This window comes from Odontesthes bonariensis, chromosome 1 (genome assembly GCF_027942865.1).
Source record: "Odontesthes bonariensis isolate fOdoBon6 chromosome 1, fOdoBon6.hap1, whole genome shotgun sequence".
Taxonomy (NCBI): Eukaryota; Metazoa; Chordata; class Actinopteri; order Atheriniformes; family Atherinopsidae; genus Odontesthes; species Odontesthes bonariensis.
Window position 1 is genome coordinate 21,202,117 of NC_134506.1, and position 23,528 is coordinate 21,225,644.

Sequence of the window (23,528 nt, forward strand, 5' to 3'; positions counted from 1 at the left end):
CTGTGAAATAATTCCTTCTGATTCGTGATGAGGTAAAAAAGGAGGGCTTCCACACGAATGACAAATGATTTGCTAATTGAATTACATACAGATAACTCCAAGTAAAAATGTGAACCTCTTTTTCTGTTTATTTTTTGACGTTATTTTAGTGCAAGCCTGATAATATGGATGCGGTGGTGTATATGTAGACGATGTTTTAGATTAGTGGTATTAGCACTTTGACCACCAGCTTCTATCCTGCAAAGCCATCAAGTTTCCTCCTCTACAATATTTTGGCTGTCCTTTTTTTTATATGGCTTTGAAATGGAATTTTTGACCACAGCGGTGCTTTGGTATTTGGCTTTGTAACAAAATCCATTGCATGAATGTCAGTTGAAGCTCATCGTAATGCAGTCTCTCTCATATAAACAGTTGTTGCTATTAAATCATTGTTAAGAATCTTCATAAAAAGAGCGATCGTCAAACATTGTCTTGATTATGTAAAATGATTGTGGTCAGCTCAAATAGTTGCAGTTAGGAAGTATTTTAGATATTGTGACAGGCCTCGTATGAAGAAGTACATGATGAAATGTTCTAGTAAAGTAATAAAAAATTATACTCGTCGGATATTTGAGTTCATGTTCTGAATATTTTAATCCTCACCACTCTATGGAGGTTTTTTTTTATTTTTATTTTTTTTATCTTTCTTGCAAAACATTCCTCATAAGTGGAGTTAAGTATTGGGAAACGTGGGTTTCCTTTAAATTCTTATGTATTAGATAATGGAATTATTTCTAATATTCATCCTTTCTTTACTGCAGAAACTTTGCATCTGCTCTCCGGCTGTACAGTTATTTGCCACTGTTTTATATTCAGATTCGTTTTCATGCTTCAGTTTTTCGGTGGAGTGAATGAAATGCAGCAAGAGATGGCTTATGCACCATTCAAATGGCCATTGGTGGTCATTAGACTCAGAGATCTGTCAAACTGGTATCATCTCCACAGTGCAGGCGAGGTCTTTGCTTGTAGTACGAGGGCCGTGACTCCTGTGGTTTGTTAAAGAGATGTGGAGGAGGGTGTGCTGTAGATGGATGAGAAAGAGCAGTGGAGGATGAAACCCTGGGAATGAGGGCAGCAGCAGCTGGATGCATTGACTCCATGGTCATGCGTGTATGTGTATGGGAGCAGGTATTGTTGTCAGTTTAATCCGTATTTCCTGACTCCTTAGCAGGTGCGGAAAACATTTTTCACCCATGACTCCACATATTAGCTGATAGAAGACATTTGTAGCATGGCGGAGTCATCAGTCTCTTCAGCTGTTGGGTCATAGCCCAGTCTTCACTTCCATTTCTCATGTTGTTTGGTGAGCCACCCCCCCAAATCTCATCTGGATGCATCTGGCAGCATTTCTTGTTTAAGCTGTTTACAGGGAGCTTGTTGGACGCCGTCGTTCTGCAATGCAATCTGGAGCTAAATCATTGTGGGAGCTGTAATGCATTAAATAAGGTTCTTGTTGGGGGAAGAAAAATAAGGAAAATCGTTTTAACATCATATGCAAGTTTTGAATTGATAGCGATTGAAAAAGCGATGCCAGCCATAATCAATATTCAGCTTAATTCTGCATCACATGAAACTGCCAAAAGAACATCATATTGTAAAGTTTCTCTGCCTGCTATCTCAGTTTCTCTCTGTGCCTCCCCCCTCTCTCTCTATTTTTTCCTTCCTCTTTCCTTACTGTAATTCCTTCTTCTTCCTTCCTTCCCTCCTCCTTATCCTCCCTTTCTCTGCTGTGTATTTCCCGCATGAATGCGGAGGGAAAGGAGCAGGGAGAGTGTCCAGTTCAGGGAGGTGCTCAGGCAGCAGAGCTCTGCTGAGAGATGCATACATTAGAAGAGGAGAGGTGAGGAGAGAAAGAGTACCACCACAGGGAGGGAATAAGGGAGAGATTTGATTATGATTGCACAGGTTATGCATAGTGCTTTGTACCTGTGGTTTTATGTGGTGCTTTGGGGCCTCTCGCATGATTTATTGGTGTGGTTTAATAATATCAATCACAAGCGTATAAAGAGACGGGGGACATTTTAGTAATTGCATGTATTTTTAGCTCCACCCAAGCAGCATGGGAGAGGCGGGAAAGAGGATGTTTTGAATGAATTGACGCCACGGTGCTCAGCAGAGGACGTCAGCAAACAGCAGCATTACCAGCCAAGAGAAGTACACACACACACACACAGGCACCACAGAGACGAGCACAGCAAATCACAGACCTGCAGCTAACATGTTGGGCAAGCCGGGACAATCAGCCTCACACGCCCCTTACAAGAGATGGCCAGTGTATGGGGCAACTCACAGGTGTGTATCACAGCCCCTCTCCTTACACATATGTGGGATTGTTCTGCTACGTAGCTTCTCAGGAGGTGTGTCTGCTAAAGCTGTCCAGGAGCTGCGGGAGATGAAGTGGTTTGGATTGCATGCCGTTAAGTGTTTGTAAAAAGTACATGTACAGGAGGGAGAATTTAGATGCATGCTGACATTTATCTAGCATCTGCTTTTCTAGCTTTGAGGCGGTCGGCTATACAAATCGTTTGATTGCCGTCAGAGAGTGCATGTGTCAATAAGCGGGCATTCCTTACAGGAATGAGAGGAGACATGCTCACCGCAGTGCCTCTTGATCCCAGGGCACTGATCGCTGCGTTGGTGTCAGCAGAACTGTGATCTGTAAAGCTGAGTTTGATACATATGGTTAATGCAGGATGTCTCAATAGGCTAGACTGTTGCAGAGGCTTCATGCAGTCCTCCCCACATCTGAGTGTGCCAGAGATACATTTTTCAAAAGGAATGTACTTGTTTACATAGAACTCCATCCCAACTTTCTTCTTGAGGTGCAGTTCCATCTAAGTTTGTCCATATCTCCCATGGAGATATTGAGCATAATGTACAGACTCCCACATGCAGAGCCAATGCTGCATAGTATGCTTTCAGATGCACCGACAGACTGTTCAAAGTCCTGTTTTTACTTACTCTATGCGGTTTGCACCGTTGATCTCAAACAAAAATGTTATGTGTGCATAGATCTCGGAAACCCATCCAACAGCCTTCTTTACTTTAAAGTAAATGTTAAATATGTGAAATAACATGATTTGAAATGAAGTGACAGAGCAGACTTTCGGGCCTATTAACTTTAAGCAGATTTTTAATTAAATATGTAAATTTAATAGGGCTATGACTGCACAGCCAGTTATAGTCTCATGCAAAATATATCGAGCTTATTGCCATTCTATCTGGGTCTTGATGTCAACTGCAGCGATAAGGTTACTTAGCCGATTCATCATTCCAGCATATGCTCTCTCATCGGTCAGCCCTCCTGCTGTGCTCTCAGCTCCAGAGGCAGAGGGTTGTAAAAAACAGACGGAAAAATTTCACCTACAATCAGCAGATAACTGGTGACAGTTTGGGCCAGCCTTGAATCAATAATGTTTTCACTGCAGGATATATAGCGACATTTATAACCTATCTCGTGTTCAATTGACATCAATGGGCCTCTTGTGGGTTTTGTGCAGGTCTTTTTGCAGTGATGTTTTTAATGGTTTATGTAATGGCCAGCTATAACTTGGTCTGGTTCTACTCTGCTGAACATCTGATTCAAGTCACTTCCAGTAACATTGAGGACAGCTCAGTTCCACCCAACACATCCTTCCTCATCCTTCCTCTTTAATTCCTCAGTCACGGGGTGAAATGTGGCCAAAAGCCTTACAACTTGATGTAGTGTTTATGCTAACCTGACACATAGGTCACGTCTTTGACTGAATGGCTGAAACAACTCATTCTTAAAAATAACACTCCTAAACCAAGCACTGTGGACAAAACACCTGTGAGTACGGGGGAGAGGAAGGGACCTCTCCTTAACCACAGACAAACTGCACATTTCTGCGAAGACTTGATACTTCCAAGAATAGACATTATGATGATACCTAACAGAAGGTTTAAATATTTGAAAAGGGAGTGCATTCTCTATGTATTAGGACTGTGACCTTTTAAGTTCCCGTCTGTAATTTAGATCAGCCTCCGTGAGTGGGATAGAAATTCCAGGGAAGGGATGGTTCTGGTAAAATCTCGATCTTGCAGGCCAGTTGGAGTTTTAGAGCTGCTCATGGGATGTGGCCCCCACCGCTTGTCCTCCACTGATGCCTGACTTAATAAGCCCACCAAGTCTCTGCAAGCTTTCCCCACTTTCAAGATACAGCCAGCTAAAAATAGCCTTTTAAATTCAGTTATGCTCTCCCGGCCAAGTGGAACCTCAAGTAATTTATTTAATCCATCAGTTTAATTTCCATGTAACACTGATAATGTGATACAGTATGCTTTGAGATGCGGGTCAGCTTCGGACAGATTATTAGGTCTTTTTGGTTTTAAAGAGTAACCAATATTTGATGATGTCTGATTATTTAGTGTGGTTAACAGGTCCGTTACGTACAGAACATTTACAAGAAAATTTCGATAATTGATTTAAAGGGGAGCTGATTGTGAGAAGCTGCTGTCACTGCCTGATGTGCAGAATTTTAATGCAGATCACACAAGAGACCATTTACACTGTCATATTGCATTTTGCATAGTATAACAAGATGATCACACACAGAAATCTGTTCATGTTCATATGGATATTGTGCGTCTTTTTTGGGCTTCAGTGTGTGGTGCCTGGGTGTTGTAGCTGCTATGGAGCGCTGCAGTCATGGGGTAGCGCTTGTCTCAGACCTGTATATCACTGTAATGTAATGCCCCTGTGGGAGTGTGTTCTGTGGCTGCTTTTACACTGCGTTCTGTGTGTTCTCAGATTCTGTAAAGAGAAGTTCTACAGAGAGCTCCCTCTGAGCTCAATATGAACACAGGTAGCTCACATCGCACATGCAGACTGACACAGAGTCTGCATTTTCTGCAGGGGTGGGGGGGTTAGATGGGAAGGTATTTGTCAGTCTTGATAGGAGGGCAGAAATGTCTTTGTTATCCTCTGCTGATAAAGTACTGTAAACTACACTCTGTACACAGTGAAGCAAACACTGTCGTAAAGACAGGGCTGCTGCGGTGAAATGTGTGCTGTGCTGCTCAGGCTTGAACACCCTTAGGGCCAATATCCTCTGCAGCAAAATTTACCAGACTAATCATTTTTCCCACTACAGTAGCTTCTGTTGCTTATGCAGTATCACTTTATCATTACCACTGTACCAAATCCATAATCAATGTGATCATTAGTCAGAAAAATATATATTTTACTGTGTATTTTTCTGCAGCATTATAATTTGATGCAAATCTTTGCTGTCTGGTTACAGGCCGCAGCTCCCAATTATTAGAATATTAGAATAACATTTTTTTTCTCATCTGTATGCTGAAGAGGGATGAGGTTAGGTAGAGGGTATTTAATAGTGGGATGACAATAAAATCTCTGACACATTTGTGGAGGGGATTTAGGCATGCTTTACAACATGAGCATTAGCTGTATCCGATTGTTAGAGAATCCGCTGGCTTGATGTCTCCTCCCCTGCACTTGGACAATAGCACTGGCAAGTAACACTGGTTTCATGCAGTGTGGCGGAAAACAGGGATTACACAGGGTTGAAATAATGTAATCCTTAAGAATACAATGAAACTGAGCTACGCCTGTCACGTTTCGTTTTGCGACATAAAAAGAAAAATTCATGCCGTATAGGGTGGCACATTGAGGAAACTGACAGGATGGGGTTTCCTATTTATTATTAACCTGATAGATTGTATGACAATACTAATTATCAGATTCTATTTCAAATAGTCACTCAGAACAATTATGCACTGACATGCAGCTCTTACCGAATGACAGGCTTCACTAAGGTTTTTACCTTCATTTTACTCTCCCTTGTGCCATCACTTATAAACGCAATTCCACTAAAACGACCAAGTCTCCATCTATCTCTTGATAGTCACTCTAATACTTACAGTGTTCAGGTATATATTTTGGAAAATACTTGAATGTTGCCCTTGATTATTGTTTTAAAAACAGTTCAAACTGAACTTTCATTTTTGTATCTCATCTAGTCCTGTTCATGCCATACATGTTACAGTTGAGTTATTTTGAGCATATTCTATTTATGTGTGTTGGATTAAGGGGTTTATCAGGCTGATAATCTGTACATGAACATATGAAATTTGGGTTTCTGCGCTCCCAGTCGAATGTGTACGGGAGTGTGACAGATTGTCGTGGTTGCGGTGCATCATACGGATTCGTGCTGCAGACCCATCGTTTGGTGCAGTTGAACATCAGGGAGTAGACTGCTCTTTAGAGCTGGAAAAATGCTGGAAGTTAACTTTGCACACAAGAATTGCTGCTGCCTCGGGCTAGCACTTGGAGCCTGCAGGTAAGTTTGGGTTACACATTTGGTGCAGTCCAGTCCAGTGAATCAAAGGCAATGATCTGATACAAGAAGCTCTACAACACTGCATACTTTCTCACTGCTGAGAGTGATTTATTCTTTCATTCTGAAGGCTAAACAGTCATCTCAGACCGCCGTCTGTGCTGCAGAATAACTGCGGAATTCACGACAAGCTGGAGTTGTTTAATCTCTGTTAAACCCTAGTTGTAACATAAGTAGGCATTTACGTGGACATATGTATACACCTTGTAACAAGAGGCTGTGCAGTACACTATCAAATCACTGATGAATAAAAATGATTTTATCAGAGTGAAGACGCTCTAACAGTGTTCCCTCTATGAATATTAACAGCAAATGCAGTGAAGTGTAAGAGTGATACTTTTTTATTTCTCTGCTCACTTTTCTTCTCCCTCACTTTGCTTTGAACCTCATCACTGAAAACATCTCATCTGCTTGGGTGATCAGAGCAGTTCTGTGAATGACTGTGTCCGCAGATGTTTGAATGCTCCGTAATCTTTCAACTAAAAAACAGAAATGGTGTGTGAACGTCACATGATTTTCGCGGGTGGGTAGTGGGGGAGAGTAATGGGTGTTGCGTTGTGTTTCACTTCTGCACTGACAAAAAGAAAGCCAACCACATCAGGTTTGCTTCGAGAATGATATTTGCCTTTTTTTTCTTTTTTTGTATAAAACATTTAAAGTAACATGTTGCTGAGTTTCAGATTTTATAGAAAAAAAACAAACAAACAAAAAAAACAATGAAGGAAAGCAACTTTTTATCAAAGGAGTTAATTTTCTACTAATTTACAAGTTGATTATTTAGTTTTGGAAGTGGAATAGAATAGAATAATTTGACATGTTTTATTGCTCAGAAAATACCTTGTTTTTCTCATATTTCTACACTATTTCTACCGCTTGTCATCTGTCTGAAATATTCTGTTTCACTTCCTGTCCCTGTCATCCCTCCCTCCCAAAATGCTGAGTGAGCTCTGATCGGTAAGCAGTGAGAGACAGCTGCTCCTTCTATTTTTTTAGCTGCTGGCTTTATGGAAAAATTTTAAATTTATGTTGTCTCCAGCAAGAAAAGTAGAGTAAGGCCTAGACTACAAACAAGCTAGATTGGGAGCAGTGTCTTCTGTGGCAGAGAATGTTCCTCTCTTGTGTTGTCTTTGTAATTTTGCTGAACTCCAGCAAATGCCACATTTTCCATTCCACCTGAAATAAATGCTATATGTTTAAATTTGCCTGTGTACTGTACTTTGTAAGAAATCTTGTTGGTTAGATTTTTGGTCTCAATTCATTATTGCGCTCTTCTTCTCTTAAATTCACAGTTGTGCTGTGTCTTTGCTTGGAGTTTGTTGGACATTCGTGGTGTGTTTACAGGGTGTCTCTGACCTGTGATGGATTACATATTTTCTGTCCGACTGTTCGGAGTGACTCATCGCTGCTATGAAGTATTAATGGTCACAAGATGGGAGTGTTTAGGAATGGACAGTGAGCACACAGAGGGTGTGGGTTACCCATCATCTGTTTATCTTGCCTGATGATTTTTTTTTATCGTCGATCAGAACCTCGAGTTCTTCGGTATTCTCACTTTTCATTCTGCTGACAGTTCAGTCATCGCTTTGCTCGGTAAGCCTCCTACACGTGGGTGGAATTCCTTGAAAGGATTACAGGATGAGTTGGTCGAGTTCAAATTAATTTTTTAAGGAAATGCAAAAAAAGTTGAATAATTTGAATACTTTTTTAAAGTTGTTTTTATTGGTGGCTTTTGTTAAAGTAATAGCAATCGCTCTTGGAGGATTAGAGGATTTCTTTATGTTTATCAAGATTTCAATGTGCTGTCATCACTGTAAGGTCACTTGAAGATTTGTAATTTGGCTACAGCTTACAGTACTACCAACAGAGCTTACTGCACATGATTCTCAACATTCTCAGCTTTAGCATTCCTCCATACTTCACATCCTATCCCTTCCTACATTGCACAGCTAGATGATTATCTGTTTGGCTTTGTGATTTGTGTTGGAGCTTCTGCTTAGCTGCTCATACATAGTATGTATAATGCAAGCAGGAGCTGTAGTTCAGGGTTTAAAAGTAAGAAAATGATCTGCTTTGCCATTGTTTTAGGTAAACTTGATTGTCCAAATTTTGGGGAGTCTATAGGAGTCTCAATAAAAACCAAGAGCGATCCTTATTAGAGTGCAAATATTTGCAGTCGGTGCCAGTTTTCTGGGAACTGTCTATTTTGAAGATACAGATGAATGACCTAGGATGTATTCCTGTCTGGCGTCACATCAACTTATTTCAGAGTTTTAAAGGCAAGAGATAGAGTTGCTTTGGTTGTAACATCACAACATGATTTTGATTAGATTAGGAAAAAGAGTCAGTCAGAATTTCCTTCATCAGCACTGACTGCCTTTCACCTGACCTGTGATAATTTGGTTTGACCCCAGCTTCAAGTTGCTTTGCTAACCAGCATGTGTATATCTAAAATATCCAGCTTCCTCCCTGTCCGCTACAAAGTCTTTAGCTCAGTGATGAAGTCCACGCGCAGAGACATTTCAGTCTTATGAGAAATTTGACTGTTTCTGTTTTTGAGGATGCTCTTATAGATTATGCAGTGCTTCTATGCTCCACACCCTGCAATGGGGAATTCGACTTAAATCAATAACTAGCAAGCAAGCCAACAAATAAAGAAAAAAACTGCTATATAACTATAATCATTATTTCATTTATTTGTTTCTCTGCCGGCTTTATCCTAGACTGGGTCGCAGGTATATTAACGATAAGTGTTTTTAATTGAGAAATTAAAATTTTAAACGACAACTAAAGGGACCTAGAGAAACAGCGCCTGAGTCAGTTTGTGTCAGACAGCAGAGTGGATCAGATCCCCGGTAACTGTTGCTGCTGCTGCCTTGACTGACTCTGTAAGAAAGCTACCCCTCTACCTCCTAATAAAAGAAAGGGGAATTAATTTGATATTATGAAATGTGCTTTTCTAAAATAAACTCTCCAGGAATCAGTAGGTCTTGTTCTTTAAAGAAATGTTTCTTTTTTTTCTAAGATAAAAATATATCCAGCTATTTCATCTCATTTTTCCATTTAGATTGACCTCATTTTCTTATTTCTCATGTAAAGTATTTATTTACTCATTATTGATGAGAATGGCATTCTACAGTGTATGCAAGTGCTGGGACATTTTATTATTCGGTATCTTTGAACAGAATTCAACATTTAGGGTCAGACTGTTGAAAAGAGTGTTCACACACAGCTCTCCCAGATACACGGTGCTGTAGTGTAAAACAGTGGAGCGTTTCAATTCCTTTGTCTAAAAAACCTCATGACATAAATCATTGACACACATTCAGAAACACAGATAACTTATGGATGTGATAATGTGATAAAACTTTGATTGTCATACAGGTCTTTTGCTTTGTTTTAGAGCAAAAACGTACTCTTCGTCTTAGTGCTGCATCGTTCTCATGACTGTTGATATGTTTTTGACACACAGTGTTTTAAAGAACACTTGCACAGCAGCTTTTATTTATTTATTTATTTTTTTTACATGCCTCATGTTAAAACTTTGAGAGAATCCTTGTTGTATTACCCACCATAAAGGCATGTAAGAAGACAAGCGGCTTTACTGAGACATAATTTTCACTTAGTGGCTTTGTAGATGAGGGCTGAACGGTGATGTGGTGGTTAGCACCGTTGCCTCACAGCAAGAGGGTTTCAGGTTCAACTCCCAGCTGGGGCCTTTCTGTGTGGAGTTTGCATGTTCTCCCCGTGTATGTGTGGGTTCTCTCCGGGTACTCCGGCTTCCTCCCACTGTCCAAAAACATGCATGTTAGGTTAATTGGTGTCTATATAAAAAAAAAATTGTCCTTAGGAGTGACTGTAAGCGTGAGCATTTGTGTGGTGGTTTGTCTCTGTGTGGCCCTGTGATGGACTGGCGGCCTGTCCTGGGTGTACCCTGCCTCTCGCCCATTGACCACTGGGATAGGCTCCAGCCCCCCCCGCGACCCAACCGACGGATTCATTGGGTATAGAAAATGGATGGATGGATGGCTTTGTAGACTGTGATGGGCTACCTGTGATTCAACTAAGTGACTCCTTTTGATGTTTCTCGCTTGCCCACATCCCCTTGTGACCCACAGTGGCCGACTGCTTTGTGTCACAGTTGTGGAGGCCGAAGGTCGGCATGTTCCTCCTCACAATTGATTTTGTGATTTTTCAAGCCAATTGTGGATTGGTGCTCAGGCACTCTTTCACAGAAGATTGGCTCATTCCTTTGATGAAAAAAGCTTGGCTCAGCACTTTGTGTGTGTGTGAGTGACTTGGTGAAGAAGTGCAGAATAACTTTTAACCTGCCCCACTGATGTGCCGGTCACATTGAAGTGTTGGAAAAAGGTGGCACTGGCTATTCTTGGGTCATTGTTTACGAGTTGACGAGAGAGATTCAGTTTGTTTCCTTTCGTCTCATCATTTTGTCAGATGGTCTATGTGTTAGATATTTTTGTATCAGCAGATTAACTCCGCTGATAACATCCATTTTCAATGAAGGGCCAAAATTGAAACACATCACTTATCTGAGACATTGTCGGGCTGTGATGCTTTTTCTGATTACTTTGCAAAATCTTCTCTCCCGCAGCCAACTACAAAGAAGAGATTTTACCAAAGTGAGATCAAATATCAGAACTTTGAAACCAGACATGGCTCTGCAGTGTTTAGACTTACAAAAGAAAAGATTTCTAAACATGGAAAATGTCAGTTTTATTAGATTAATTCTGAATGCTGCAGAGTAATATAGAGGAGTATGTCATTCCTGTTATAGGGGATTATTATTTTTGCCCCTTCTAATCGATTTGTCTGGTGTATAAGCTTTGACTTTAGTATAAAAGAGGCCTTTTTAGGGTTTTATAACTGCTTTTGTCTGTGACCGGAGAAGACAGAAAAGGCTGTGTTTGCCACTTTCAACTGGATATTGCATTATCTTATCCCTCCTTGCTGCTACAAAAAACAAGGAGGTACAGTCTTTAGTTGTTTGGGTCCACGATAGTCCTGGATGAGACCATTAGTATGTGGGAACAGTGAGCTCAGTACAGGCAACAAGGAGGAACGTAACATATTCGAACAGACTGTCTAATCTGCCATTATGGAAAGATTGTCGAAAGTCAGCTTTCAAAGAGCTTTTCTGAGCATGTGTTGTTCACAACATTCATTTATTCAATCGGTCTTTAACATGAACTTTGAATGTTCCCTAAATTTAGCTTTAACACAGTGTTTAAGAAATTATAGACCGCAGAGAACAGCTGATTCAATTTGTTCAAATCTGAAATCGAATACTCTTGATAAGTCAGTTATACATATTGATAGATGAAGGGACATTTTTGCAATACTTGGAAATTAAAACCAAAGACGTCTAAATAGGCTATTGCCTTCTATTTGGTTCAATTCAAGAGTTTAATTTAATAGTAAATTCCTACTGTAGTCTGTTTCCCACTCACTCACACATTCATTGACATGATTTGACAGTTTTTGTTAGCGAAAACGAAAATGACTTGTCATTGCTCTGCATTATCAGTATTCAGTAAGGCGCTGGATAAATCTGTTGTGTTATTGAGCGGAAGCTGCAGGGATCCTTCATTGATACCCCTCCCTCCCCCCCGAGTGATGTTCCAACAGAAAACTTCCTAACTTTTTCCTTTGTCACAGCATAAATCAATCATGGTTTAAAGCATTATAAAAACCACAATTTCGTCGAATAACTTCGTGAACATTTATCTGTCAGCTGACTGTCTGCAAATAGGAAGAGTAAAGGTGAGGATCCCACAGTGCTTTAGTTCTATATTTCCTCACTTTGCTCTTTCACCCTTGGCCAGCAGACAGTTGCTGGAACAATTACATAACACGCTTATACCGATACATCCGAGTGCAAACCTTCCATTGGGTGAGCGAAAATATTAGTTAATGACTTTTTGGAAAGTGTGTCACATTTCAGAGCACAGCATACCCTCAAAGGTCACTTCTCATCGTGAAAGAAATCCATAAGCTTCTGAAACAGATGCAACGAGGCTGTTACCAAATGTTCGTTATTAGTGTCACTCTCTGCACTCATCTTATGTCCCGATGTATTTCTTAACTTGAAAAACTATCATTGTCTCAATCTAATGGTTGATTTTTGTTGTCTAGACCTAAGAAAGGTCTTATACTTTAGCTAACAGTGACTAAAATCTAATAAGGTCAAAGAAAAGTGTAACAATTACAGGTCTTACATGGGAGCTGAACAGTCTCCTGAGTGAAAGTCCTATGTTTCAGTCAAGGGAAAATGTAGAGCACAGCATTTGGAAAAATGATACCAAAGCAATACTTGGTGAGCTAATATGTGGTGTCCTGGCTGAGTGACAGTATATTACAAGTTGGGAGTGAAGTGGTTTTGGAGCTCAGCCTCCAGTTTTTATTTATTTGTTGTTGTTTCTTTCCTCGTTTGAGCTTGAAAAATACAAATTTCAACTGGACAAGCATGAAATGAGATGTGACAGAGATGAGCAACATCTTTTTTTGGCTAAAGATTTTAGTCTCTGGATGGTGGGTCAACAATTTCCCTAAAAGCAATAATTCATTTTGTAAAGCATTTCATTTGGAGCAGATAGTGTTTCCTTGCATCCGCAGTCTTGATTGCTAGTCCACATCAGGGTTTTTCCTAAATTCACTGTAGCACAATATATACTGGGCAAAAACATGGTCTAAAGGGCAATTGTGACTGCAATGAAATGTGCAGAGTCAGAACCGCGTGTCTTGAATGTTAATAAGGGGACAGTTCTTTCAGTTTCTGCCAAACCTTTTGTCTTACAAGGGATTTAGACACATGCAAGTCTGTGCACCTGCTTGTGCTCTGCATTGGGCTGGATTTTGCCCGTCTTTGCCCAGTGCTGCTTGAATGGTCTGTTGGATGACAACAAGCCCGCTTATCCTATTTTAGGCTAAACACATATGTTGGGAGCGAGCTGTCCTGCAGTGGGGTTGTGAATCTGTGTCATACTGTCAACACAGCTTGGGACTGCTGCACTTCTAAACATTGGTGATGAAAGTAATGATGGCGAAAAAGACCACGCAGAGTAAAGCTGGTATCCCTCATTTCCAAACTGAGTAACACTGGAATCTTTCACTATTGGAACTCTTTCAGAGAGTATGCCAAAATAGCTTTTCCACAAATATAATTGAAATGGGGCTATGTGAGGCTGCCGCATTGTTCCTTTATGAAACAAATAAAGGTCAGTCAATATGTGGAAATCCTGCTGCTAAATGCTCATCTCATTAATGGCTTTTTTTTTCTGGATACTGTGCACAGGCCACTGTGAGTGAAGCTTAATTGTTTTTGTGTCCTAGGCCTGGGATGCTGCAAGGTCTCTGTCTGGAGGACCATGATATCTCTTTCTCATGATGTAATATCATGTTGCTCTCTGTAACACATTCACGTTGCCTGCGCGTGGTATCATGTGCACACACATGACTGTCATTACAAGGTACAGCTAACGTTTGTAGCAACTCATCTGGCCTGATGTATGTGCGTATCTGGAGTACTTTTATTTGCTCTTTTGTTTCTGCAGTTGTGCATAAATTATGTGCAATAACTGCTCACTGAAATTAATGTTGATTTTATTACAGCAGATTGGGAAATTATGAAGCTTAGCAATTAAGTCAGCAACCTGACTTGATGGAATGATTGTTTGTTAGTATAATTGCAGAGTATTGACTTGTTTGGAGAAATGCACGGCACTATATGACGTTTATTATTACCACTCGGGTTTGAGACGTGGGTGCCGTGGCTCCTGTGTGGACCCTCTGTTAAGGCCTTTCTGTTTCCGTAGTGCCTGCTGGGGTTTTCTCTGGGTGGTGCTGGGATTCTGAATTGACTGTACATGGGAATGTGATCGAACACAACTCGTTCACATTTCTGGCGTGTTACATATACCATTTTTACACAAAAAACTGTAGTAGCGTGCTTACCTGGTAACAGTTGTGGGATGCATTGACATGGCAATGTTTGAAAATGTTGCTTTGTTTTTTTTTCTGTGTTAATGTACAACCATGACGTTTCCATAACCGAAGCACTTAAATCACCTAATCTAACAAAAAATAAATACAAATAAAAACCGTGTGTCACTTGATAATGCGACACGTTGCCATGACAATGTGGAGGAAACGGTTGGTGAATCTGTTTTCAATAGAATGTATTTTTTTTCTGCATTTTCATGCTTGTCTTTAACATAACCAAGTACTTTCAATATGTCATGAAGTAGTATAGTAGTAGAACAAAGAAAGTCAAGATAAAGACAAAAAAAATGAAGTGAGAAACTGCAGTGCCAAAGTATGACTTGAACAAGAGTCCCCTGCCGAGGAGTCTATCTCATTCATCATCCCCTGACCTCCTTATATATGGCCTGTGTTACTTATTGATGAGCCACCACTATAGTTTTTTTTACTATTGGCATTGCTGGTTTGTTTGTTACCATTGCAAAATGGTGAATGGTTCTTCCCCGTGTGTTTGAAAAGTTGGTAAAGGGGGTACCCCGTGTATTGAAAACTGATGCGAAAAGCTCTTAAAGAGCTTGAAGAGCTCATTATGTGTGAGTTGGGATAAAGGAAGCATTGGTGAGCATTGTTGTCCGTCTCTCTGTGTTACCTTTATGATGGACCGGCTGCCTGTCTGGAGATTTCCTCGCCTCTCACTCTATGGCTTCTGGGATGAGCTTATGCCCCAGTGACCCTCTGCCAGTTAAAGCGAGCCTAGAGAATGGATGTTAGTTGTGCTGTTGGAATGATGTGTTTGTTGAATTGTCAGTAAGAGTTGCCTCGCCTTTGTAAAACTGAGTTTTTAAAATGATGAATAGCTCAGATTTCTTTTAACTTATAATATAACTGCAACTTGGAGCATGATTATTATTAACTCCACTAAGTCCAAACTAATTAAGATTAACTGTAATCAGTTTGTCGATGTCAGCATTTAGGAGACAGTTAAAGGGGAACTCCGGGGCATTTGAAGCGCATTTCCATTGCTAGAGGTTATCAAATACTGATAGTAGGACACAGACCGGTGCAAATCTGCGCTCCCTGTGTGGAGATCGCGCTGTTCGCTCAGCCTGTCATGCAAGGCTAATACGTGGTGGCTAAGGGGCAAGCGCTAACCCTTCCACGTAAAACAACAACTTGCACACTGCAGAAACGTCACACCACTTTATAAACCATCCGACAATAAAGTCACAAGCCTTACCATCAAAACCATATGCATGGTTCTCACATTACTGGCATGGGGACGTTACAAAACAACTTTATAAACAGCATGTAACTCACCGGTTAGTTGTACGCTCGCGCATGTGAAAGCCCAAAAGAGTCAATGGACGATAATCACATATACAAAACAATTATCTTCTCTAGAAAAACTGCGTTCAAGTATTTAAAACATAACAATACATGCCCAGTAATATTGTTGCACGTCTCTGGGCGTGACAGATGTGAGCTTACAAGGTTTACATGGAGCGATTAATAATTCTTGCCAAACAGTGATGACTTGGCAAATAACGAACTTCTTTTTAAATAGAAAAATTTACTTTGACTTTTAAACTTAAATTGCAGTGGTGCTAATCAGAGAAAACTATCAGCAAACCTGTTTCATTTCTAGAATCCATCTAGAAATGATGACATACTTGTTATTGAAGGGAAAAAAATCAGACTCAAAGGACCTTGCTTTTTATTAATGCTCGAGGTAGCGTACTGCACTGTATGTTCTCTTCAACAGCAGGTGCATATCTTGCATTCTCATGAAAGAGATGATGTTACGGTAATTCTGAGAAAGGGGGGAGTGAGAGAGGGGGTTGAAGAAAATGGAAAGGGAGGAGGATCTGATAATTCTCTGAGGCATTCCCCTGATGACAGGGAGATGGGTCTCTCCATCAGCTCGCACGAGAAGCTGAAAGTAGGGAATAAGAGCTCCCCCTTCAGCCCACATCCTGCTGGCTCCAGTTTACTCTGCACTTCGTGGAAGCCAGCTGCTTTCAGACACCCTCTCTGCATCTTTCACCTGCCACATTAAATTCCACGAGGATTTCCGTGAACTTCGCTGCAAACCCAGATGATTCGTGATGATTCACCATCTCACAGCAGGTGAGGATCGTACGGCAGGGCATGGAGAGAAGTTAATAGAGGCAGAGGGATCTGCTGCTCCTGGGATTATCTTTTTGAAAGGGTAAGTTGTCTAAATTGTAGTTGAAGCTTTAAGCGGGTGGTGTCATCCTGAAGTCACAGAAAATGTGTGTCGTGGAGCAGTTTGATTGTGTTTCTGTTGCTGTGAGAAAGACAGAGGTGTTCAGCCTGCAGAACATTGGCTCTCCTCTCCCTCTGTCAGGTCTCAGTATTGGGTTGGACAGGGATTACCCTGAGCTACTTGTTTTATTGTAAAAGACTGGCATGGCATTCTAGCACTGAGCCATGAACTTAAACTCCAGTTGTTGCAGCATACAGAGAAGGAGCACCTTCTTATTGTTCGAGTTTCTGCATATAACATCAAAACCAGGCTACCATTCTGTTTTCATATCTAGCTGGTCACAGTTGAGTAAACCCAGATTACATCAAAATGAGTGAAGTTTTTATAAAATCCTATATTTGTTGCTTTGAGGGGTCGGTGCATAAGGTCAAATTGTGGTCACACGTCTGGTGTTTTTAGCTCGTCGGTCATTTCTCTTCTTTGCTTGGCTGGAAGTGAGGCACTGAAATAAGGCTCATTGAAGCTCTCTGCCTGAAGAGATTCCAGTCATTCTTTGTCCTCATTATCAGTCTTGAAACAGAAACTCTGCTTGACCTGATTGTTAGTGCTCTTGTACCATGTTACAGTGGTAACATGGTAGAGTTGTGGCTGAGAGGTAGTTTAGAAAGAAGCACACTGCAAGATCTTTTGATACGTGACCCTTTATATTTTGGGTGTTGTTTTTAACTTCTCATAGTGTTTTAAATGGTGACAATATATGATTTATTCAGAGCTACCACACAGAATCCTGTCTGTCACATGTAATTCCGGCAGCTGCACTGAACATGCTCTGACAACAAAGCTGTATCTCTACATTATCTAGAAGGGAGTGTGTTACAGCAGGAGTGTGTCTTCCCCAGAGGAATGGCATCCTCACTGGCTTTAATGGAAGCTAACTCTGCAAATAAATGGGCCTTCTGTGCTGCAGTGCTTGTACACCGACCGGGGGGGCTGCAAATTCCATGACAAATAGTTCAGAAATAATGCAGCTAAAACAAAAGCCTCAAAAGAATACAGTATCCTAATTAACACGGGATGCTGGAGCAATTCAGTTGCCCAGTGCAGCTCAGCAAATTCTGACTTGTTAGCATGAATGAATTCTGTGTGTGCGTGGTAATTTTATTTTTGAGGGCACGATATACATACAAGAATGCATGTGTAGGTAGTTTATTGTTGATGTCATGGTTTTGGTTTGAGCAGAATTGCATCATTCCCTTCTGAACTTTGCTGAAATGTCAACACATAAGTCTTTCCACCCTGCTCAGTTTAATTTCCCTCCCTCTGCTGCATGGTGATGCAGCGTGGAGCCACTTTCTGTTTGTGTCAGGCTGCGCCTTTATAGTACTAAAGCTCAGCGGCTGTCCTTTAGAGGACTCTTTCTATACTGCTTGATATACAGCCATTTCTTTACTCTTGGTATTCTTTAAGCGGGGATTGTGTAAACATTTTTACCTCAGCCAATTGTTTATCTGTGTCTTTGCGTTGTGAAAATGCATCATGTATTTTATTGGTACCTAGGAAAAAAAACCTGAAAGGTCGTATTTCTTACTTGGTCATTTGGATAAAGCACAGGAATTGATTTAGAGGAAATAGGAGAGAAAAAAGGGAGACCCTGGAGAAATTAGATGCATTGCTAACACAAGTCAGACTTTAGAGCAGTTTCTTTGCAGTTTGATACATTATTGTTTCTAATGTAAGCAAGATGAAAAGACCGATACTCTACAGCTGCTGTTCTTATACTATGACAAGAAGCCCTTTACTCACATTTCTATCCAACATTGATTGGTTTTTTTTTTAAAATAATTTATACAAGTTTGTAAAATGTGTTCTGGGCCTACTAATTTAGACTGAAAATTAGTGATGCACTGATATGTTACTAACAGATTCATCAGACAATATTCAGCTTGTTTACGCCAACTGGCCAATCAGCAATGGGATGACATCAGCCAATGGAGGTGGCCGATATTTATTTCCACTTGATTTTGTCAAGCAGAAAAAAATTGTTGGGTCATGTCAGCACTGAAATGTCATCGAGTGGGTAATAGCTTAACAGGCATAGAGTTTTTTTAAAACAGTTATTTATTTTTTGCACCAGAGATCTTTATATGTGAAAGGTTTAAAAAAAAAAAAAAAAAAGTGTTATTATGTTTGTATAAAAGAATATGTGCTCATTTAAAGAAAGTGTGGTGAAGGACTGAAATACTTATACGCACTCATAATGCATATTTCATTGTTTCCCTGGCATTAAAGGAAAAATGGATGAAGACAAAAAAGTTATTGCCTATCGGACATATTGTTATCTCTTACATCAGTCTCAGCCCAGAACTTTATAGTCTGTCCACCTCCTCTGAAAATGTTGCACTGCATAATCCTCGGTGCACAAAGACGGTGAACCGGACTTCCTTTTGGTTCTTGAAGATGTTTCACCTCTCATCCGAAAGGCTTGAAAGGCTTCTACTTCTTCAGAAATGTGCGATTACCATGACCTGGATGACTGAGAATCTACACTGACATGTTGCTCCACATAGATCCAGCTGCATCTTTAGGGATGTGTTACAGTTTGAGGGGATGATGGAGAGCAGTGCTGAATACCAGTGACAGGTAACCTCTCCTGGATATTGTCGGCTTCTCCTCTGCTTACTATTTTTGGTAAATAGAGAGAGAAATGGAAAGCTAAGCACACTGAATGACTAAAGCGAAACCATAAGAGTAGTAGATGAAAAGATTGGGCAATTTTTGAATACATGAATACGTGAAAGCAGCACTATCACTGGCCACTGTTTCTTATTCTGTCATGTGACAGTAATAGGTGTTTATGCTCCAGTAAAAGCAATGAATGGCCTCATCTAGCTGAAATCAATGAAGTCCGATGAGCTGGTTGAGAGAGATTGCTGAAGCCTACACTTTGTACCAAAGAATATGAGCTGTGACTGGCTGCTGTGCTACCATAGATGGTTTTTTTTTTAGTGTGGACTGAAGCGTCATTGTTGGCTTAGAAACTCAATGTAGTTTTGTTTGACAAACAGAAATGTAGAAATACAAGTGAACACTGAGTTGACAATGAAGAAATATGGTTCATGACTTGAATGTCAGATTTGGTTTTCTCCTTTTTTTTAATTGTTTTTCTCTCTCTGTACTGCAGCCACAACCAGAGGGCCACATCATTTCGCCATCCTGTAACTGGACAGATTTCCCCCGAAAACACAGAATACACATTACAAGACAGGTGAGCTGCTCCTCGTACTGCATGCTTAAATGTATAGAGAAATGATTTCAAGAACATGTGATGCAGGTCCAAGAAGATGACTCCCCGCTTCTACTCTCCATGAAGCGTGTTATGAGGGGTGTGTGAGGGTGTGTCATCAGCACGAACACGTAGTAAAAGAAACAGCTGACTTTCAATTTACCGTTCATCAGTTAAATGAGCTGCAGTCATACCATGGCACAGAGAAGGATGAGCACTTTTACTTCTTTAAGTCAAACAGAAGCCGTGAAAATGACCGGTTGATCTTCCCAGTTTTGCTATTGTTTAAATGTATTTGGAATAACAAGGCTTTTCGTTTTAATCTAGTTAAGGTGAAAGAACCCAACTGTTACTGCTTCCAGAATTTTTTACACTTGTAAGGCCTTGTACAGACAAACGTGGGTGTTTAGAGTTTTTCCCTCTTCGCTCGTTCACATAACTGACACAAAATTAAAAAAAAAAAAATCACAACCAGAACAGCAGTTCGGCAATGACATCTAGCTGAATAATCAGAGGTCAGTGGTGCATACTTGCATCATTAATATCCGAACAGGTTCTCTTGACACTCCAAAGGTGCTCGCTGTCATACGTGACCTCCCCTCGTCTGCTAAAAGGTTCAGTGGGTGCACAATTCTCATACAGATGATCTCATCACTGCTTTCAAGAGTGTGGGTGAAGCATCTCACTCAAAGGAGAAAAATTCTCTTTTTACTCTGTCAACCACTTCATCGTCATTGTCTTGTGCAACAACAGCGACGTTAAAGCCTCAGCGCATTCTGACACCTCTCATCCTTCAGTATAATTAGTGAGCAACTACATATTTATGTGCAAACATGTATAAACATCATGTTAACAAGGTTAACACCATCACTTGTTAGCGTCTCCCATTGCCATGTCAATAAAGGGGAGAGAGGCATATATTCTAATGTTTAACAAAGGGGATAGCAGCACACAGTCAGACGTAGGAAGCCCAAAATAAATCCTACCCTGCCCGCGTCACAACACTCGAAACAGTATATAAGTATATTCACCCTTTTTTTCCCCTGAATATTTGTTTTTTCAGGGTCTAAGAACTCTGTTTCCATGTGGATTTGTCAAAATACCCCTGCTCATGTGCGCAGGGCCTGAGAATAAAGGAAGAAATGTAATTAAATGGCAGCACCTCGTTGTTTTCATTCACCACCACACATACCATCATGGCATGCCGGCTGGATTTATTGACATTTTATGTTGTTGTGTGAATCTTACCCTGCAAAGCCATCAAATCTACACAGCAGGTTTAGAGCACAATACGAGGCAGCAGGTGTCTGATCGTATTTAAAGTGGCTGGTGTTATATGATTGTGCACAGCAAAGATTCCACTATACACAGAAACCTGGAGAGACGAGCATGTGGCCTCCTCAGTCTCCTTGCTAAAAAGCTGCTCTGTTATAGCAACGCAAGACTAATTGCTGTTATTCTTCTGCATTCTACGTGATCAATCCTTTCTTGAAAATATCCATTACCCTTTTTTCAGTTCTGTTGAGCCATGGATTTGTATACCATCAAGAGGGTTTAAAAGTACTCTTACTTCACCTGCACATTTTTAAGTACAAGAATTATAGCTCTAATCTGTGTATCTCATACCAGTAAGTATAGCATCAGCTACATTCCCAATAGCTTCTTTTTTGGTGTCTAAATTAGATAATTGATACACTTTCTATGACCACAGTTTAAAGATGCCTATTAGTGAATGTCTTTTACTAAAATGCTGTCTTTTGAAAAAGGGATCAAATTTGATAAACTACACTTTATCATTTCAAAATGTAACAGCATAGTTTTAAGGTATATTGCACAGGGATATACAAAAACTTTAGGAATTTTATGATATTAGTTAACTTTGTGATCATCAATGAAGCTGTGATGCTAGTTTGAAATATGCTATATTGTGCATGTGAAGGTCCTCATTACTCAAACACCAACTTAAAACTCAAATTATACATTATAATTGACTTTTTATAAAACATGTATTCAATTTGAAGCGTAGTTTATGATGATAAATTATGCTAAAACTAGTATATTGGCAACATTTCTGGCGTTAAATAACTTTATATTTACAGTGTCTTAACTATATTGAATCTACAGCACGTAACCTGTACTTGATTAGTAAAGAATGATACTGTAATACTAATAATTCTGCTATGGCTACTGCTACTAATATTGTGGGCTGGAGTCTATTCCATGTGACACTGAGTGAGACAAAGTAGAGTTTGGGCAAGTACAGAGACAGATAAAAATGCACGCTTGCACTGCACTCACACATAATGTCAATTTAGAATCATTGATTATCCTAAAGCTGGGTACACACTGTGATTTCTTTTGTTTGTTCTCAGGCAAAGGATAAAAAAGAAAAACAGAATTGCAACAATATCCTGGGTATTGTAACAGTCTTGTGACCAAAGATAGGACAACAGGCTTAGAAACAGTGTTGGGATTTAGGATAATGTAGGATAATCATCTCACAGTGTGACTGCTGTAATGACCTGTGTCTGCAGACCCACCATTAAGAAAGAGGCATGAAATGATATGCTGACTAGCATGACACTGATGCAGTTGTCATGTAACTATTACATTTACTCCAAAGCGCAGTGTTGTAACTAACGAATGCAACGAAGCATTCTCATTTCAACAATTGCATGCAACTTATCCCTATTCTTTCCTTTTCACTTTGTGTGTTCAAACACAAACTTCTTCTTGGTATAGAAGAAGGGTGCGGTGATAGACCTGCCTAGCCCCGCAAACTGAAATCTTTCAGAGGCACATACCAAGTGAAGAGTTTTGAGAAGTTTCCAGAGGTCACATTCCACGCAGAATTCAAATAAGGGAACACTGAAACAGAAGTCACTAGCATTTTTCATGCTAATACGTTGCTAACTCCACAAACGTAGTTTACAGCCTATGATAATTCCCATATATTGAAATTTGATTTTTTCTTACATTTCTCCAATTTGCTGCCAACAGCCACAAAAGGTGGGTGAGTTTGCATGCATGACGGTTAACAAAAGCTGAGGATGATTTATTGGAACTCCGGTAAAATCCTGTAGATCTTATATTTAAGATAAATCGGTGACAACTAACATTGTATGGGTTCTTGATTTATTTATTTATTTTTTTTTTTATTTGGGAATATTTCAGCCACTGTTCAAAGAGCAAGGAGACACTCAAAAACAATGGGAATGGGTAACACTTAGAAATTGGGTTGTGCTTAAGAGGCAGCTTTAAAAAAAAAAAAGCTTTAAACTGGGGCAGCAAAGGTGTACAGTATGCTAACTTTTAGTCCATGGTATAGGTCAGGCTCCAGAAACACTAGATCCCACAATATCTAAAGGTACAAGCAGCACTTTTCATTAGACCCCTTCTTGCCTGTGTTACATCTTTCAAACTCTATGCCCACAGTGTTTTAATTCAGGCTGTCTGTTTCTAGCTCAGGCCATAGAAAAGACACAGCAGTTTTCATAGGCCGAGTAAAACTCAGTGTAACAAGTAAACTAACTTTTTTTTTTTTTTTTAAATGTGGTGGAGTGCCGTTTTAAAGGTGTTTTCTGTTTTTCCTCTGTGTCTTTTC

The 23,528-nt window shown here is 40.1% G+C and overlaps 1 protein-coding gene across 12 annotated transcripts in view; it reads left to right on the top strand.

Moving 5' to 3' along the window:
- Positions 1-23,528, top strand: part of plekha7b (pleckstrin homology domain containing, family A member 7b) — an 81,252-nt gene that overhangs the window by 14,577 nt on the left and 43,147 nt on the right. For 11 of the 12 annotated variants that reach the window (XM_075459958.1, XM_075459961.1, XM_075459954.1 and 8 more), the window contains one exon: positions 19,823-19,906. In XM_075459958.1, the coding sequence (XP_075316073.1) occupies positions 19,823-19,906 (84 nt within the window). Of the gene's footprint in view, positions 1-16,487; positions 16,624-19,822; positions 19,907-23,528 lie in introns of those variants that run through there. The other variant, XM_075459959.1, reaches the window with a different exon arrangement.